The sequence below is a fragment of the Bison bison genome, unplaced genomic scaffold (assembly GCF_000754665.1).
Source record: "Bison bison bison isolate TAMUID 2011002044 unplaced genomic scaffold, Bison_UMD1.0 scf7180017864033, whole genome shotgun sequence".
NCBI classification, from domain to species: domain Eukaryota; kingdom Metazoa; phylum Chordata; class Mammalia; order Artiodactyla; family Bovidae; genus Bison; species Bison bison.
Genome location: NW_011494605.1, coordinates 838,167 through 857,704, shown reverse-complemented (window position 1 = coordinate 857,704; position 19,538 = coordinate 838,167). Strand labels below are relative to the sequence as shown.

At 55.2% G+C, this 19,538-nt stretch overlaps 1 protein-coding gene across 1 annotated transcript in view; it reads left to right on the top strand.

The window, feature by feature from the left end:
• Nucleotides 1-17,784, top strand: part of TRABD2B (TraB domain containing 2B) — a 221,788-nt gene extending 204,004 nt beyond the window's left edge. The window contains exons 6-7 of the mRNA XM_010834430.1: nucleotides 3,195-3,464; nucleotides 12,461-17,784. Of these exons, the coding sequence (XP_010832732.1) occupies nucleotides 3,195-3,464; nucleotides 12,461-12,680 (490 nt within the window). The 3' untranslated portion in view covers nucleotides 12,681-17,784. The remainder of the gene's footprint in view (nucleotides 1-3,194; nucleotides 3,465-12,460) is intronic.
• Nucleotides 17,785-19,538: the final 1,754 nt, after the last annotated feature.

The window sequence follows — 19,538 nt, the reverse complement described above, 5'->3', positions numbered from 1 at the left end:
ATCTCGATTCAAGACCTGGTGGATGCCCAGGCCTTGAATCGAGATGGGGCCATAGTAACAACAGGCAGTGGCCAGGCCTCTTCCCTGAGTCTCAGCCCCACCCAAACCTTGTCTTCATCACCTCCTCTGACATACCTGCTTGTTGCTGTCTCTTGGCCAGGTCTCTCACCCTTGACTTTCCTGCCAGGGCACACTCACTCAGCCCAAAGAGCCAGATAGAGGCCATCCTCTCTTCCTGTGGGGTTTCCTTTCTCCCTCTAAGCTGGAAGCCAACGAAGGGAAGAGGCCAGCTGGGTTTACCTGTGGTCCCCAGTGCCAGCAACAGGCTGGGCATGGAGAGGCGTCAGCGCATGCTGGGCGGCCCTGGAAGACAATGACAGAATCCCAAACCAGGCCAACCTGAGCAGGAGCCTTCCTCACCTCACCAAGCAATTTAGGCCCTTGTCCCTGATGAACCCAGAGTCCAAAAGAAGCTTGAATAATCATGTGTGCGTGTGTGCCAAGTTGCTTCAGTTGTGTCCGATTCTCTGAGACCCAATGGACTGTAACCAGGCTCCTCTGTCCATGGGATTCTCCAGGCAAGAATACTGGAGTGGGTTGCCATGCCCTCCTCCAGGGGAGCTTCCTGACCCAGGGATGGAACCCACATCTCTTATGTCTCCTGCATTGGCAGGTCAGCTCTTTACCACTAGTGCCACCTGGGAAGCCCTGAATAATCATTGCTAATGTTTATTGACTACCCACTGTGTACTGGGTTCTAAGTGCTTTTAGCTTATCAAATCCTAACGACATCCCCGTGAGGCAGGAATGATGAGCATCCCCACCTTAAAATTGAGGCACCTGAGGCCCAGAGAGGTGAAGCCGCTTACAGAAGGACACAGAGCTCCTTTCAATGGGAGTCTGGCTCTAGGGACTTCCTGAGGTCTTCACCACAACCTGTACTCCCTCAAGGGCTGGGGGTGAGGCTCAGGGGTGGGAGGTGCTCGGAAATGACTGTAGCATTGCTCTTCACTCTCCAAAGATGGGCCTGGAGCCTGGAACATCTGGTCTCCCAGCTCCAGGCCAATGCCCTCCTGTCTCCATGACACTTCTGGAGGAACTTACAAACCTTGGACTCCTCCCCTTTCTATCTTCTGAGTCAGCCTGACCAGATTGCTCTTCCTGACTATTTGAGCCCAGTACAAATCAGTCTGTACTGGGTCAAGGGTAGGCGTGTGCTTGAAGGGTAAGGGACCCAAGGTAGCCTCAGGGACAAGGCCCTCCTCAAGCTCCCCCTCCCCACAGGCCCCAAGGACCTTCACCTCAAAGCTCATTGTGTCTGTCCCAACAGGGCAGGGGTGAGGGCAGCTGAGCAATGCTGCCTCGGCTCTTATTCATCTCAGAGCCCAGGCAGTAGTGGGGGGATGCCCCCATGGACCCTGGCCCGCTCTCAGCCTGAGTCTCTGCTGAAATCCTGCGGGTGGGGTGAGGGGGCAGGGATGCCGAGGAGGCCCCAACAATAAAAGCCATCATCGACCACAGGTGCTTCCTGGATCCATCTTTTTGTCTGCCTGTTTTGAATTATCTCCCCAGCAGCTGCGGCATCTCCTGGACCCTGGGAGTCTGGGGTTGCTGTGGGGGCTGGGGTAGGACAGGCTGAGCTGATGGCCTTCTGTCCTTCAAGGAGAGAGAAATCCCTCACCCCTTTCATGCATGCGGGAATGGAGTTGGGGGACAGACTCCCTTGGGCACCACCTCGCCTTTACAATTCTTGGGACCATGCCCAACATCCCCCACGGTCAGATGTCCCCAGCAGGAATTCCATGTAGACCACAGGGAGGAAAGAGTAAAAGGGAGCGGAGTGGAGGGTGTTTCCAGGCTAAAGGGTGTCTGTGCTCCACTGTATGGAATATAGATTCCACACCACACGCTTAATTGCACGTCAGTGCCTGCGGCAGCCAGCTCCATTCACTTGTGGGTGACATTAAAGAGAGGCCAGATCTGTGCCGGGCACTGTGTTAAGACCTCATCTCTCTCATCCTCATGACAACCCTATGAAGTGAGTAGTACTAACTTCCGCTTATAGCCAGCAGCTGCTTGGACGCTTGTGTCCCTGCCCTTAGCCACAGAGTCTGGACAGTGCAGAGCCGGGGAGTGAACCCACGTTAGAGCCCAGGACAGCTTGATCTCTAACCTGCTCCAAGCTGTCCTGCCTACCCTGAAAAGGTGCTCAGGAGACGCGTGTTAGACAAATGACACAGCAGCAATGTGAATATTTCACATTTAAGGATGTTAATTACTAGAATGTTTCAGCCGCTATTTGCCAGGCACCATTTCTGAGTGCTTTGCCTTTATTAACTCACAAAATCATCGTGATGCAGCTATGAGGCACTGGCTGTAATATCCCCATTTTTCAGAGCAGGAGACTGAGGTGCAGCACATTACATTTAGGCAGCTCGCCTCAGGCCCCTCAGCCAGAGCTGCTGAATGAACAAGACCTTGACCAAGATCAGATAAGGAACCAGATACCCACTCAGGGCTCACTCCTACTAGTCTGGGCTCAAATGTCACCAACGGGGACCAAACTGTCCTCCCTGCCAGCCCCCTCCCCATGGCCCACTCGGTCCCTCGTGACTGCTTTATTTGTCTCCTCAGCAATTGTCACTGTCTGACATCATGCACGTTTTCCTCTCTGTCTCCTGCTTTGGAATATTAGCGCGAAGAAGGCAAAGCCTTTGCCTATTTTGGTAAATAGACTGACACTGCCTAGAAAGCTCCTGGTGCAGGGTAGATGCTTAATAAACATTTATTGAATCAATATTGGGCTTCCCTTGTGGCTCAGCTGGTAAAGAATCTGCCTGCAATGCAGGAGACCTGGCTTCGATCCCTAGGTTGGGAAGATCCCCTGGAGAAGGAAAAAGCTACCCCGCTCCAGGATTCTGGCCTGGAGAATTCCATGGACTGTATAGTCCATGGGGTCACAAAGAGTTGGACACGACTGAGCAATTTTCACTTTCACACATTGAGTCAATAAATGAAAGAAGGAATCAAAGCTCTCTGTCTTCACACCAGGCAATGGTTTTCTGGGTGCCTCTCAGCGGGGCACCCTGGCACCTTCTCCTGCCATGACAACCCGCCCACTGAGTTGTGTGCCCTGTCACACGTGAGTGACAGGCTCCAACGCGCATGCCTCACCTGCCATTGCCCCTTTCCAGCCCTGTCGCCGGGAGCCCTGCACCTCCACCCGCGGGGACCTCGGCGAGCCCCGCCCCAGCGACCCCAGCTGCTGCAGTGCCCGCGGCCCCCTCGGCGCCCCCCACCGCCCCACCGGAGGAGGAGGACCCAGCGCTGTCCCCACACCTGCTGCTCCCCGACAGCCTCAGCCAGCTGGAGGAGTTTGGGCGGCAGAAAAAGTGGCTCAAGCGGCAGAACAAACACCAGCGGCCGCGGCAGTTTAGTGACCTCTGGGTGCGCATCGAGGACAGGTGAGCTGCGAGGGCGGGGCTGCCGGGAGCTGGGCCTCTCTCTGGCCAGCCTACCTCAGAGCCACCCAGGGTCGGACGCGCTCTGTCATCCACAAGGCCGGCTCTGAGGAAGCGTGGCGGGTGGGTGCTCGATTGGAATAGGCTCGTCCCCTGTTCATCCTGCAGGGTTTGTGGAGCATGCTCACACCTGACTTGTCAGTTTCCCACAGTTAAAGGTGAATGAATAGAAGCTCCCTTCAGGTGCAGTGGACAAAACTCTGCTTTGCCCTTAGCTTTCCTGGAGGCACCTGGGGTGCACAGCAGACTCCATTTGTCCCAGGGGCCAGAAGGTGAAAGTAGGAGAAAATGGAACAGGCTGGGTACATCAGAAGGCTGTGAGCCTTCTGAATGGTCTGAGCGGCCAGCAGGTCAGAGAGATGGCAGGTGATGGCCGTAGGCTCCTTCTGAGGAGGGGCTGAGGGATTTGTGATATCCTTGTTCAGGGCTGGCGGGTGCTGCAATCGTCCTTCTCTGTCCTCTGCCCGTGTCTCCCTGCAGCACTCCCTTGGCCTGTCTGTGTTCACAGCTCCTGCTGTAACCAAGGCACTGCCTTCCAACCTCCACCAGCAGGCCCAGCACTGAGTGGTCTCCCTAGATTCCACTTGGGGGCAGAAATCTCCACATCTGGTGAACAGTGTCACCAGAGCAGCCAGGACGTCCCAGGGAGTGACCGCCAGGGAGGGCAGAGTCCTACCCACCGTGGTAGCCCAGCGCTGGACGTTGTGCCCAGCACCAGGCCCTTGGAGACTCAGAGTCTCCACCCAGACCCTAAAGATCATAACCTGGGGTTTTCCTCAGTATCCCTAGATAGAATCTCCTTGGGTACTTGTTAAATGATATCCCAGGCCCCACTGTGGACCTGATTGATCTATGGGGACATGCTGCACAGGGACCGGGAAAGCTGCTTGTTGAACATGTACCAGAGTCTTCTGAGCAGCTTTGGGAAACATGGATCCAACTCTGAGTTTACCGATGGTGAACCAAGGCCTGGGGCGGGGGCTTGTCCAGGGTTGCACAGGAATTCCCTTCAAGGTCCTCCCTCAGCCAGGTCTCTGAGTCATAGACAAAAAGCTGACATAGTCCAGTCTACAGCCTTAATGTGCAGCGTGTGCAATGTCTTAAAGAGCCTTCCAGCCAGTAAGAGTCGAGTCCATTGCTCATTTGGGCCTACACTGGTTTCCGAGCACCTGCCTTGGGTTACTGGGAAACATGTTTCTTCAGGGGTCCCACAGGCCCGCCCTGCCCAAGGCGGGGTCACTGCTGTAGCTATATTGGCCTCGACAGATTTGGCTCCTGTGCTGCTATGGCCTGCCTCCTTCAAACCAGGAACAAGAGCACAGCGTTACCAAGAGCTGCTCCTCAGCCCTGGAGAGGGCTCGCGAGCCACCAGGGAGCTGCTGGCAGCCCATGAAACCCCCCAGTCAGGCCATTCACCCTGGGCCCCGATCAACCTGCCAGGTGACCAGACATGGCCAGCAGTGGGTCTGGCCCTTGGGGTGACAGCAGGGAGGCTGGGCTGTCAACTCCAGCCACAGACCCCCAGCTCCTAAACACGTCTGAAAGGTAAATTTCAGCAAATGACTCCAAACGGTTTCCTTTTCACAAAATGTCTCTCTGGAATACAGAGCCTGGTTTCAGGAGAAGAAAACAGCTTTTCTTTGACTAGAGGGATCCCTTCTCAGTCCCAATAGGTAAACTGTGGTTGGATAACTTTCTTCCATCTGGTTGGATTAGAGAAGGAGGGTTCCACCAACCGGCAGCCTGTTTGTTGCAAGTTTCTCTGCATCACAGGGAAGCCAGCGCTGAGGTCCCCGAGGACCTAGATGCAAGGGCCCAGCTCCCGCCACGCCCAGGTCTCACCCTACCCATCCTCGTAGAGCTTCCAAGTTTCCCACTCTCCAAGAGGAAGCAGAGGAGACCTTTCTGGAGGGGATCTGGAGTCCATTGCAGCCCTTCTGACAGTACTGTTTTTCTTGGAGCGTTCATTCCATTCAGGGTTTTCTCAATTTGCTTCCCCCTCTGCCTGCAATGCAGGAGGCCCAGGTTCGATTCCTGGGTCGGGAAGATCCCCTGGAGGAGGGCATGGCAACCCACTCCAGTCTTGCCTGGAGAATTCCACGGATAGAGGAGCCTGGCGGGCTACAGTCCATGGGGTCTCACAGTCAGACACGACTGAGCACAAAACAGTTGTCAACCCCACTGGCTCCATCCTCTGCTCTCCGTTCCCTCTCCCTGACCTCATCTTCCACCCATGATCCTGAAGTGAGGTCCTCCCGAGTCTCTGGCCCCCAGTCACGCCCCAGCACAGCGCCCTCCTCAGTCTGAGATTCTCAGAGCTTTCCCTTGCCGCCCCACCCCTCACCGGGTACACTTGGATGCAGAGCTTTTGCCCTCCTCCTGTGGGACCCCAGAGGCCCGGTCCTGGCTGAGCTGTGTGCTGCCCCCCAGCAGACTGTGCATGGCCCACCCCCACCTTTGTCCCTGCTTTGCTCTCTGGGGGGATGGGTGTGAGTGGACCTCTGAGGTGGAGCTGAGCTCCTGCTGTGCCAGCTGCTTACATCCATCATGACCCCCAGTCCTGTCAAGAGTCCCAGAAGTCAGCTTCACTTGACTAAGGAGGAAACTGAGATTCAGTGAGCTCAGGTAACTTGCCCAAGACCGTGTGTCAAATCAGGTTGTCGTTGCTGTTGTTGTTGTTAAGTCGGTCAATCATGTCCGACTCTTTGTGATCCCGTGGACTGCAGAACACCAGGCTTCCCTCTACTTCACCATCTCCCGGAGATTGCTCAAACTCATGTCCATTGGGTCAGTGATGCCATCCAATCATCTCATCCTCTGTCGTCCCCTTCTCCTCCTGCCCTCAATCTTTCCCAGCATCAGGGTCTTTTCTAATGAAGTCGGCTCTTCACATCAAGTGGCCAAAGTATTGGAGTTTTAGCTTCAGTCCTTCCAATGAATATTCAAGATTCAAGTCAGGTAGGGAGTCAGAAGCTGCAGCCAGGTCTGTCAGATGCTGAGAGTCACAGTCGTCCAGCACCACGCAGACGCCCCTGTGTCCTTGCCTGGCAAGCGTCTCCCTCTTCCTCCCCTTCCTCCCCACATCGTGTTCCCTGTGCTTCCCCCTGGCCCGGCTCCCACAGCCCCCCTCCTCACTCCACCCGCACCGACCATGGGTGTCTCGGGTACCCCTGTCCTGGCATGCTCTCACACAGACAGCAGTTCCTCACTTGCGTCTAGGCTGGGAGGCCCTGGGGATCAGAGCTGGGTTGGACTTATCCGGGTCACCAGAGGCCTCGTGGAGTGTTTGTTGACCGCATGCATGAGTCAGAGAAGCAGGGAAAGAGTGAGGAGGGGGCTGAAGAGCCCGACCAGGACGCCACCTGGAGCAGGCTGGCCTCCCCTCGCCCCTCATTACCCCAGATGTAAACACGATGAAGGAAGTTTAGAGAAGCAGCGGCTCGTGGCAGGATGATTTATGGGGACCCGAGGAAGGGGTGGGGCATATGTCCGCAGATGGTTGAGCAGCCATGGTGGAGCGCTGTCAGGGAACCCCCCCCGCGTCTGTCAGCCGGATCGCGGGCAGCAGGGCAGTGGCGTGACCAGCAGGGGGGCAGGTCAGGGCGGAGTCGATTCCCACGCAGACTCTGTGCAGGCCACTGCCCCAGTCGGTCAGATCTGGGACAGTGCTAGGTCTCTCCTTTTGCACAGTTAGTGCCTTGGCTGTCCTCTGTAGGTCACACCAGCTCTGCTGTTCCCCAGTCCACCGCTGGGCCGCAGGTGTGTGTGTGTGTGCTTGGGCATTGGGGGAGGCAGGGAGTTGGATAAATGAGGGAGCAGGGTGCTGGGACAGTCATGAGGGAGCAGGTGCAGGGGAGAGAGCGTTTCCCGAGCTCTGGGCATGGCCGGAAGCCAAGCACAGAGGTGGGCGTCTGTATGTGGTGGACGCAGAGCCCTGCAGGTGCCTCCACACAGGAGTGGGGGTGCAGGACACGCATAAGCAGGGGGTCATTGGCCTCGTGGGCCTCGGTTTCCCCCCGAGGTTTGAGCAGATGGCCCAAAGCCCCGCAGAGGAGGAGAGAACTATGTCCTCTTGCCCTGGGCCCCTGGGAGGGCTCTGCACAATTCCCACTGGCCTGCCGGCCTGCCCTGAGGTTCTCCAGCTCAGCTTTCTCACAGTATAGCCAGGCTGTCTCCCGGGACTAGACGGGGTGCTCAACGTCTCTTCATGATGCCAGGACCCCATCTGATCAGAGAACAAGATCACTCAGTGGATGGGAGCACAGATAAATTTGGGCAGCATCCCCAGACCCTCCTCGTCCTTGCTCTGAGGCTTAGAGTAAAAAGATGGTGCTTATACAGTGGTGAGCTGGCATCAGGCCACTGGTGACACTCAGGAACATCTGTCCCCCGGTTGGTGGCTGACTCTCAGAGTCAGGTCTAGGGCACCACCCGCCCTGTCCCCCAGTGGGAAATGGCTCCTGGGCCATCAGCGCACCTCAGGCTTAAATGAGCCCCTGGGTGAGCAGCACACAATTAAACAAGAATGTGATGGCCACATGCAGGGTGCCCAGCCCACGTCCAGTGCTGGTGGGGACTAGAGCAGGAAGAGCCTTGGATCATGGCCAGGCAGGGGCTGCTCCCAGCTATGGTGCAGCTGAAAGAGCCCTGCAGCCACAGCCAGCCTGCCTGTGCCTGGCAGGGAATCCAGTCAGTGAGGGGAGGAAGGTCGGGGACCCTGAGGGGTGAAGTGACCCAGGGAAGCTGAGAGGAAGGTGAAGGCAGTCCTGACAGAGAAGGCCCTGTGGCCAAGGGCCTGGAGGCTGGCAGGGGCCTTAGATATCAGGACAGGGAGCTGTGGTCATACCGGTCACTTTAGATCTCTGCCTGCATTTGCCCGGTCTGCCCAGATGGTTCCAGCCTTACCACATCGCGAGGGCCACACCAGCCAGCAGGGCCACCCATCAGCCAGGCCCTCATGCCTCCAGTTCCATCTCCATTTTGTCTCCTTGGAGCCCTCTGAGGAGCCCATCTGCTTGTACTACAAGAAAGCCACAGCCCCAGGACTCCCCAGACCCAGTCCTGGGTGGTTCTTAGGGACCGTCTAGTGCCAGGATGGGGGCCCTACTCCAGGAAGCCCCGCAGTGGGGCCTCAGGGAAGCCAGCTGCCGCATCTCAGCCACCAGCCCTGCGTTCCTGTGCATTATACCTTCAGCTTCTGCCTGTGATCCCACTTCTGGCTTCTGCAGCTCGAAAACACTTTAAAGCCAAGGGTCTGTTTCTGCTCCTTCATTGTACACAGGGAAACTGAGGCCTCGAGGGCAGGACTTGCCCAAAGTCATGCAGGGGACAGGGACCTCGGGCTCTTCACCCAGACAGAGGGTCCTTGCCTACACTGGGGTCCCTGTCAGCTCTGAGCACACCCAGGCCTTGGAGCCAGCCGTCTGCAGAGCCTGGGAACACTCGGGGTGTTTGGTTTGGCTTTGAGGCCGCTTTGCCATGAGACGATTTTCCCCAGCATGAGCCTGGGGCAGGGCTGGGATCTGGACTGGGGCCTGGGCTTTCTAGAGGGGGCCCAAGATGTGGGGGCATCTGGAGAGGATTTCTGTCCACCGCGACCCCCGCAGCAACCTCACTCCATTTCCCTGGGACTCCTTCCAAACATATAAAACCCCTACTCAGGCTCAAAGGGGGAGCTTGCATCTTTGGTTTTCAAAGTGTGAAAGCAAATGCCTTTGGGCACCTTGTGAGACATAGTTTTCAAGATCTCTATTTGTCTCCCTTCTTACATTGGGGCTGGCTGCAGCCAGCCTTGGTTCCCATTCTGGGCATCCCAGGTAGCAGCTCAGCCTCCCTTCTGAGGCCAGCCTTCCTGGCTGCTTGAGCTGAAAAGATAGGGTAGCAGCTGGGAGGGACTTTTCCCTAGAAAAGAAAGGGAGGGAAGGGGCTGTGGTAGTGGCCCTCCTGGGTATGGGCAAGATCCCCTCCCAGGGCTGAGACCACAGGGGCGTCCTCTCTGACCCTGGCAAGCTTCCATCCGCAGGTATGTGAGGTCTCGACAGGAAGCACCATGCTTACTCCCAGGCTCTCCATCTCCACATTTAGGGATGGCACCTCAGCCCACCTGAGGCTGGGGAGGCAGACAGTCCATTGCACATCTTCAGGCTCAGTTTCCCCATCTTGGAAATGGGGATAATGAGATGATTCATGTACAGCATTGAGCACAGGGTCAGCCAGCATACAGGAAGTGCTCCATATGTGGAGGACGCTATCAGTGAGAGAGATGAAGACACAAACGTCATAATCATGCTAAAAACGGCCAATGCCATATGGCAGTCCCAGGGTACCAGGCATTGCTTTGTACATAATGCCTCATGTACAAAACCCACTCAAGCCTCATGTGCAGAAATAGGTGCCAATGGCAGTGAATAGTGAGAAATATGAAAGGCTTCGTAGGAGCTTCAACTCTTCCAGGGGTCTTGGGGCTTGGAGGACAGATCAAAGAGGTCTCCAGGTGAGGGGACATTGACTCAGGCCTTCAAAGGTGAGTCAGAAAATGGCAGTGACGTTAGATGTGACTGGGGAGGGTAGTACTCCTGAGAGAGCCCGGGGAGGTGAGGTCAGCCCACACCAAATCATGTGAGAGGTCTCAGGTGCTCTGAAGGCTGGCACGGGGTGGGAGGCAGGACGGGCCAGATTTGGGGGGTGGTCATAAGGGGCATTCGAAGCCATCTGCCCCCCCTTTCTTGTGCCACCCACAGAGTCTCTGTCTAGAAACACCTTCCTGCCATCCATGGTGCATAACAAGCATTTGCACCCTCCTCTCCTGATTAGGTCTCTGGGAATTTCTAAAGACAGGAGCACACAGGTAACAACTGTAGAGTCCAAGGTGAGAAGATGCAGTGGGTTCCTGCAGCCACAGCATGACTGGGAGTAGAGCTGAGACGGAGGTTTAGGGCAGAGAGTGACAAGCCCCTTCACTGCCGAGTACACACACTGATCAGAAGTCCCGATCCATGTACAGACAAGGATGTGCTTATAACCCCTGGGCTCCTCTGCCCATCCCCCTCCCCCCAATGAGGCTAAGCCAGCGTGGGTGAGAGGGTCAGGCTGGGACAGAGATGAGGCTGGGCTGCAGCAGTAATGGTTACAGGGCTCACCACAGTGATGTGGCCAGTGGCTGGGGTCTCATGCCCAGCATGTGAGAACAAAGCCAAGATGGCACAGGGACTCCTGGCTTATCTGGGGCATGAGCAGCCCATCAGGGAGAGCAGGTAAGCACTGGAGAGTGGGCAGTGTTCTACAGGGAGGAGGCTTCCTGTTCTGCAGATAGCCAGAGAGGGGCAGGCTCCCTGCCGAGCTGTCAGCTGCTAGTGAGCACCCACTGGGTGCCCAGTTCAGATCCCGTCCCTGCTATGTGTCCTGGAATGAGTTATTAATGCTTACCCTCTTTGTGACTCTGTTTCTTCACAAGTAAAACGGGATAATGGTCTTGCCTGCTTCGTAGTGCTGTCTTGAGGATTAGCAGTGTCCTACTGATGCTGGGAAAGATTGAGGGCAGAAGGAAAAGAGGGCATCAGAGGATGAGATGGCTGGATGGCATCACTGATGCAATGGACATGAACTTGGGCAAACTTTGGGAGATAGTGAGGGACAGGGAGGCCTGGTGTGCTACAGTCCATGGGGTGGCAAAGAGCTGGATGCAACTGGGTGACTGAATAACAACAGCATGCTGGCACAACTGTAGCAGGGCCCTTAGTTTGTAAGTACTCTTCTCACCACTGGAGATGCCCTCAGCCATAAGCAAGCTGGTCTCGCTGCCTTCACAGTGTCACCTCTTCTGCGAGGCCATCCTGGCTCCACACTAGGCTGGGGCCTCTCTGCATGTCCCTGGCCTTTCCCTCCCAGCCTTGACCTTCTGGGGTGATGGAGCTTGTCAGATCCTCCCCCTGCATCTCCATCTGCCTTCCGCTGCCTGGGGCTGCACAGGGCAGGGGTAGGTCCCTCACCTGTGGGGTCCAGTCCTTTCCTTTATCCGGAACCCTCTCCCTCTTGGTCTCTCTTTGTTATGCCTCCATCCTTGTCCTGTGTCCTCCCAAGTCCCTGCCTTGCTCTCTGCCCCTCTCTTTCTTCATAATTTCCTATCTCCCCAGGACCTGAGCCAGTAACCTGGTCCTGGCCCCCCGCCCTCCACTCCACTTCCCAATTCCACCAAGTGCTGGCCTTGGCCCGCCAATTCCTTCTGTACTTCACCTCTTTTTATTTCTCTGTCTCACTCTCTTGTCTCTGCCCTTCCATGTCTCTTTCACATGGGCTCTCTTGAGCCTGGAACCTCACCTGTGACCTCCCAAACTGGCTTCTATTTTGATCAGTTTATGAGGGATCACCTATGCAGAGTGAGGTCACCAGGGCTCCTGCCCCCAGAGGCGCCGCCCCACTCCCTCTGAGCTGGCCTTGTGGAGCCTCAGTTTTCTCATCTGGTGAAAGGGGGCTGGTGAGACCCGATGAACATTTGTTTTGAGGACCAGAGATACTGCTGGTAGTAAAGTGCAGACTCCCGGTAGATGCTCAGTTAGCAGTGGCTGTGGTACGTGGCGGCTGTTTGTGTATTTCTTTTCTGTTTACTTCAGACTGGGGAGGGGAGGGCAGCAGGAAGCTGGGGCCCCCTGCGTACGTAGGTGTGAGGACTGCCTGCCACAGTGTGACTCCAGATGGATCTCCCCCAAAACACTTCACTGCTTTCTGCCCGGGACTCAGTTCTCTTGAGTGGTCACACTGGAGGCTAGCTGTGTGGCTCTGGGCTGCTCACTTTCTGCGTCTGAGCCCTCTGTTTCCTTCTCCATTTTACGAGGGAAGAAAACCCAGATTCAACAAAATGTTGGATCCGCACTCTAAGATCACAGCGCAGGACAAGACTACTGAGTGGCCGTGCCACATTCCATGTCTCTCTCTCCCTCCAGCACCACAGCCTCGCCACCCCCACAGCCCTTCCAGACCATGCACAGCTCCGGGACCGCCAAGCCCCTCTTCCAGCTCTCCGACCCACTCCAGCAGCAGGAAGAGCCAGCACCCGCCAGTAGCTCAGCGCCCAGCTGCTCCCCCGCTGCCCTGGGCCTACTCCTCACCATTGCTGCCAGCATAGTAGCCTCCTTCCTGCTGCACACCCTCGGACCCTCCTGACCTCGGCCGCATGCCTGCCCGGAGCAGAAAAAGAAGCCAGAGAAACCGACGGGAAGGTCTGCAGCCGCACCCACTGCCCCTGCCACCCTCCAGGGGTGCTCAACACCTCTCGGGCAGTCCAGATGGGATCCGTTAAAACACTAGAGCTTTATTGTACCTGACTTACATCTTCTTTTTTGTAGAAGGATCTTAATTTCCCATAGTGCTATGGGGCTCTTTTGTAAAATATGTGTCCATATTAAAAAAGAAAAATGTATTTATTCTACTGATAAAACTATTTTTATGTGGCCGATGTTAATAACTAGCCCCATCGCCAACCCAGGAGGTGAACCCAGGTTGCCAGGACAACTGCGACCTTGCAGGGACCGTGGCTTTGAACTGGCTAGCTTCTGGATCAGTGGAGTCCTCCAGCGTGCTGGTTTGGCTTCTCCCGCCGTGGGGTCCTCAGAGGGAGAGGCAGGCAGACAGGCTTAGCTTTTGTGAAACTGGACTTGGGAGCCAGAGATGTGAATGCTGACGGTCCTTCCTTCCCCTGGATGCATCCTGGGGCTGGGAAGGTACTTTAGGAAAGAGAATGCTGCTATTTTGAAAACCTTGAGTGTCTGTGAACTGGCCCTCCAGAACTCTTGTTAAGTGTTCCGACCAAAGCACTGGGGTGGGGGAAGGGCTGTTGGTGCTGAGGGAGGTGGTCCCCCCAGCTCCAAGTGACAGATGGTTAAACTGAGATGGTTAAACTCACCAAAGAGAAGAAGGTGGTTGCCCAAGGTCACAAAGCAAGTGGGAGATCCGGGGTGTCAGTCTAGACCCCCCTGTTCTGGCTGGTATCATTAATCCATCTCAGCTTACAGGAGAGGCTGCTGAAGTCATGACCAAATGGAGTGAGCTGAGCCAAAGGACAGGAGCACAGAAGGGCAGTTTTAGAGACGGGGCCTCTAGGAATTCCATGGTAATGATACTCGTAATGAGAGCTGCCATTAGTTCAAAGTCTGGCAGGCATTTTGCACACTCACTTTATCACGGATCCTCACGCCAGTTCTGTGAGATGTGATTGTCCCCATTTCACAGATGAGGAAACTGAGCCCCTGTTCGAGATAAAGAGACTTGTTCAGTGTGCCCCAGCCAGCACCTGGCCCTAGATCAGGGTGACTCAAAAGCAACGCTTGTCTCTCAGACCATGTCTGTCAGGTTCTCTGTGCAGAGGAAAGTTCCAAGGGAGGCAGATCTCACCCAAATGGGCCAGCACACGCTTCTTACTGCAGCCAAAGAGACCACTTGGCTACAGTCATCATTGGTCCCCTCCAGCCAAAGGGCTCTGGCAGCAGGCTCTGCCACATGTCCCATGCCCCAGCTTGTCTTATCCTGGAGCCAATGAGAGGCTTTCCTGCCAAATCAGAGAGGCTGGAGGATAGTTGTGATAGGCCTGAAGAGACAGAGCAGCCAAACGGGGGAAGGCAGGTCGCCGAGACTCAGAGAAACTGACCAGCTCCTCTGTCCCCAGGGTGACAGCCAAGAAGACAGAGGGCCCAGGTTGGCTGCATCCCAGCCCTGAACCCTCACTGGGCTGGCAGCTCATTAGTTACAGAGTCCTGGAATGCAAGAGCGGAAAGGGCCCTCATTTGACAGAAAAGAACAGTGAGAAGATAGGCCCAGAGAGGTGAGGTACTTTCCCAAGGCTGCACAACTGGGCAGGTCTGCTGACCCCCAGCTGGCTCAGTGCTCCTCAGCAACACCACACCATGGGCTTCCCTAGCAGGCCTGATTAGCATCAGTGCCATTGTGCCCAGCTTGGCAGCTGCCTCCTGTCTGAAACAGTAGAATTCTGGGCAACTCATTGGATGGTCAGAAGTCCCAGGGGCGTCTTGGCAGACAGCTGAATTCTTTTCAGTTCTGACCCAAATGAATATGTTTGAACTTGAGACCTGGCAGGAGCCCTGAGCTCTGCTTCACAGGGTCCAGCCAGCCCCGTGGGTACCACACTGTAAACTGAACTTGACCCCGGCCAAGGCTGGAGTCCATTTATCCTTGGCAGAAATGTGACTTCCTATTTCTGAGCCGGAAGGGGCTTAGCTGACTTTTAAGCAGGCTCAGAAGGCCTGTAGGACATCAAATAGATGGCGCGGAGTGCTATTTGGATGAGATAAGTGTAAAGGAATTAGAAACACAGAGGCCAGATTTCCCTCTGTTCAGGGCAGAGTGTGGCATGAGATGTATTGAGATGGAGCCCGAGGTTAATTAAAGATGAAGCATTTGGTAAATAGTCCAAGCACCTGACCGCATGCCCAGATCTGTGCCAGGCGTGGGGCCAAAGAGGTAAATTAACGCAGTGTGTGATTATCAAACACGCACAGTGCCAGGCTCTGCGCCGGGGCCAAATCTAGCTGCCTTTCTTGGCCTAGAGAAGTTCATCATCAAGAGGCAACAAGCAGCCCAATCCCAGGTTCTTAGAAGGAACTTTACAGGTCATTCTGTCCAGGCCCCTGACCACAGGCAGTTGCCCCAGATCCCTCCTCTGAGCAGGTTGGGAGATCCCAAGCTCTCCCTCCACCAAGTACTCAAGTGTTTAAAGAAAGCCACATGGGCAGCAGACGGATGGGCCGCCTGATCAGGTAGACACATGCTGACGGGACAGCCGGAGCCAGTGTGAGTTAGACATCTGCAGCCCACATCCACTGGTCCCTGAGGAACCACCCACTGGCCAGGATTTGAAACTTACATCCCTCAAGTCCCCGCAAGCAGTAGAGAACTTGCTGACTTATACCCCCAAAGACCAGAGCCATATGGACAGAAATCTGCACAGCTGGGGCATTTGAATTCTCTCTTCCCAGGCCAGGGAACCATCATTCCGTCCGCAGTCACTCACATGATTTAGAATAATCCACCCACCACTGCTGACATTTTTTTCCGGCATATGATATGTGCCTCTCCTCACAAAATGCCCCTGTTTCTCTGAGAGCATTGTTAAGATCCTAAATCCTTGGCTTAGGACTCTCACTTTGACTTTTAGGCAGGTGGAGGAGATCAAGGACTGAGAGCCAGCATGTTCCTGGTGGCCCTGGGTCCTGTCCGCCAGAACAGCTGACTGAATGACCAAGGGGCTTTCTAGGTCAGGTCAGCATGGCCCTGTCTCCTGATCTCCCTCCAGGCTGTTCTGAGCACCAGCAATCCTGTGAAGGCAGGGACCATGAAGGTGTACAAGTGAAGCTGCAGGAAGCTGCAAAGGGCCACCAAGGGCCCCACCAGCTCTGAGAGTCAAAGATCTGGAGTCCATGAAGCGTAGCCAGACTGAAGCATATTTGTCCTTCCCAGGACAGGCTGTTTCACACATGCTGTTTCCCAGGCCTGGAAATGCCTTTCTTTTACCCCTAACTGCTCATCCTTTGAGGAGCAACTCAGATAGCACGTCCTCCAGGAAGCCCTCTGCACTGACTGTGTCTCTGCTCCCCTATCATACTGTGAGCTCCTCAATGGCAAGGTCTTGTGAATTCATCCCTGTGTCCTCACTGGACACAAAAATGCCACCCAAGAGATGTGTAGAGAAGGACGGAGGAAGAAAGGAGTGAATGAAGGAAGGGAAGGAGAGAGGCAGACCTGAGTTCTGCTGGTGGAAGGGTCTCCGCAAAGCCAAAGCTGTTGTGAGATGGCAGGTGTCCCTAGAAGCGGTGAGTGTCCCGTCAGGAGCGGTGTGTGCGCAGGGGCAGTGGGCCCACTGGCTGGAGATGTGGTAGGAGAGTGGAAGTCTTGGCAAGGCAGTGGGGTAGGGTGCCTCCTGGCTCTTTAATACTCAGGTTCTTTGAACATTGTTATTTTTCCAAAAATTCATCTAAGCAGCCAAAACAATCACCCGGGCTGGCTCTCTAAACCAGTAAGTTTCAGAAATCAATCCAGCCTCACTCCCCCCAACCCTCCACCCCCATTCTTCAACAGCCCAGCCGGGCCTGACGCGAATTGGCATGCTCGCCTGCTGCCCTGGGGCACGGGGACTTCTGGGCAGTAGGGCAAGGCTGAACCGGAACCCAGGCCCCTGCTCCCAGCCCAGAACTCCTTCCCTCCCTGCCCCCCACCCCCAACACTGGGGGAGAGAAAAGGGGAGTCCTGAGAACCTCCTGAGCCTTGCCTGGCCCTTTCCCAGGAGCATCAGCACACCCCAAGCTCTCCCTCGTGTGTGTGTGTTCAGTCGTGTCTGGCTCTCTGCAACCCTTTGGACTGTGGCCCGCCAGGTTCGTCTGTCCCTGAGATTTTCCAGGCAGGAATACTGGAGTGGGTTGCCATTTCCTCCTCCAGGGGCTCTTCCTGACCCAGACATCGAACCCATGTCCCCTGCGTCTCCTGCATTACTGGCAGACTCTTTACTGATGAGCCACTGAGGAAGCCTCTCAGCTCTCCCTGCTCTTTCTCCAAGTGTAGGCTTTTCCTTGCCAGAGATAGCCTAGATACTCCTTCACTTTGCTGAGTGACCTTGGGCAAGTCCCCGCCCCTCTCTGAGCCTCCATCTCCTTATCTGTCAAATGGAGACTTTGTTTCCTGCTTGGGAGATGCCATGTGCAATCTTGGGGCTCCACAAAGGTGAGGCATTCCCCGCTCCCCAGCCCTGTACTCAGCTTTCCTTCCAGCACCTGAGGGCTGCCATGGGATCAGGAGCACGTGGCAGGCAAGGAAGGTGACAGAGTAGCGCGCCTTGAAGGGCCGCTCCATCCCAAGTCCCACTGCGGGAAAGTGGACTTTTGAATAAGACTCTCAGTCTAAGAAGTTTCTGGCGGGGCTATCAGCCATCTTGGGCCCCCAGTGGCTGGGGCGGCAGGGGCTGACTCTTGGTCAAGGGATGTTCTAGCCCAGAGCAAGGGAAGCCAGAGCCCCTGTCCCATTCCTGGGCCTCAGAGAGATTGCAGGACATCCCGGCCCGACTCTCACTGTGTGACACAGCTTCAGATCTTAATGTATTGGAAAGGTATTCCTGATGTTGTGCTTTTAATCACCTCTTCCTCTCACCTCTGTGAATTATCCTGAAGAGTTCTTTAAGAATATAATAGAAGACAAAGAAAGATGCTATTAATGTTATTTTGCCAAGAATATTTTTGTAGCATAATATATTAATAAAAGATATCATGACTTCCACGTGACGGTGTCTCTGCATGCCGACGGCTCCCCCTCCTCCTGCGGGGGGCTGTGTGGGGAGTCACCTTTCCTCAGAGGGCCGGGACCTGAGGCGGTGGTGCAGAGGGCCTGGCATGGGCCCATTTTCCATGTAAAAATGCAGGCAGGTTCTGGGAGGGTGTTTGGGCAGGGGCCCAGCGGCTTGAGAGACTTCACACCAAGTGGGGTCCTCGGAGCCCTCTCCAGCTTTGTTCATCTGAACAATCAACCTGGAACCTGGCTTCACCCGTGGGGCCCCCTCGCTCACTTCTCACTCATCAGCACCTACTGACTCAACTTTATTCACGCTCTCACCTCTCTCCCTCCCCCGGCGCCAGCCTAGCCCAGGTGTCCTCACTCTCCCCTGCCAACTAGGGCTGTGTGCTCTCTGGCCCATTCTCCACCCACCACCCCCTACAACCCCGGCAGCCCAACTGAGCTCTATAAACCACAACAACGACCACAAACCTCCCTGGCTTTTTCAAATTCATCCATGGCTTTACTGTTCCCAGTACACAAGTCAAGGTCACACAAGGCCTCCGATAACCTCAACCTGCCCGTGTCCCCAGCATGAACTTCACATCTTACCCATTCCCCTCCTGGTTTCTAGCACTGCAGGGTTGCTGGTTGTCTCTGTGTTTTTTCAACTCACCCTAATTGTCTCCATCCTCTGCCTTTGCACACACTTTCCCCTGGTGCTCCTTGTCTTTCTGCATCTCTCCCCCTCATTCATTGCTCTTATACATCCTGCACAGCCCAGCTCCAGCAAGATCTGCTCCACAAGGCTTCCCTTAATCCTCAAGCCACATCAGCCCTTCTGTCCCTCTGGCCCCACAGCACCCCATTTGCCGTGCACCTGGGTTGTGCAGAAACGACCTGCATGTGGCTGTCCTTCCCCTTGACTTCCTGAGGCCGGCGCTGTGGTTGGTCATCTCTATATTGTCAAGGCCCAGGATTTGACATCTAGTGAGTGCTCATGGAAGAAAGACACAGTCAGTGAAGGAGGGGAGGAAGAAGAACGGGAGGCAAGACTTCAGGTAAATGATAGAGCTTTTATATCAGATATCACAGTGTTAGCTGGCTAGGATCTGCACAAGGTGACCATGCTGTAAGGGTCCACCAGGAAAGAAGCGTGGCCCCTGGGACTCGGTGGCAGAAGGGGGCAGGTCACCAAGAGGTTTGGAGTGGGCAAAGTTTCTAGTTTTGAAATCCCAGAGCCTTCACCAGAGCCAATTCATTGACCATGTTAATGAGTACTTGCTGGCTCCTATGAAGAATAATGTGGACTGCACTTGGGCGGCCTGTCCGCGAGATAAAGCTGACAATGCAACGGCGAGCAAATGCTTATTGAGCATCTATTATGCATCAGACAGTGTTCCAAGCATTTCTGTCTTATTTTATTCTCACAACTCTTATCTCTATTTTATAGATGAAATAACTGAGAGAGAGAGATTAAGTAACTTGTTCCCAATCACACAGCTTATAAATGCTAGAGCCAGGATTGCAACCCAAGTAGTTAAGCTCCCGGACTGCTTTCTTAACCTTTACTCAAGCTCTGCTGTGCTGGCTACAGCCTGTGAGGTGAGCAAGGAGGCCTCTGCCTCCCCCATTTCACAGGGCAGTGGGTGAGGTTAGGTCCCATCCAAGGCCCAATGCCTCTTCTGTGTCCTGGAGCCAGCCCAGACCTCTCTCCCACCCACTGACTCTGGACAGAGTTCCGGATAGGAA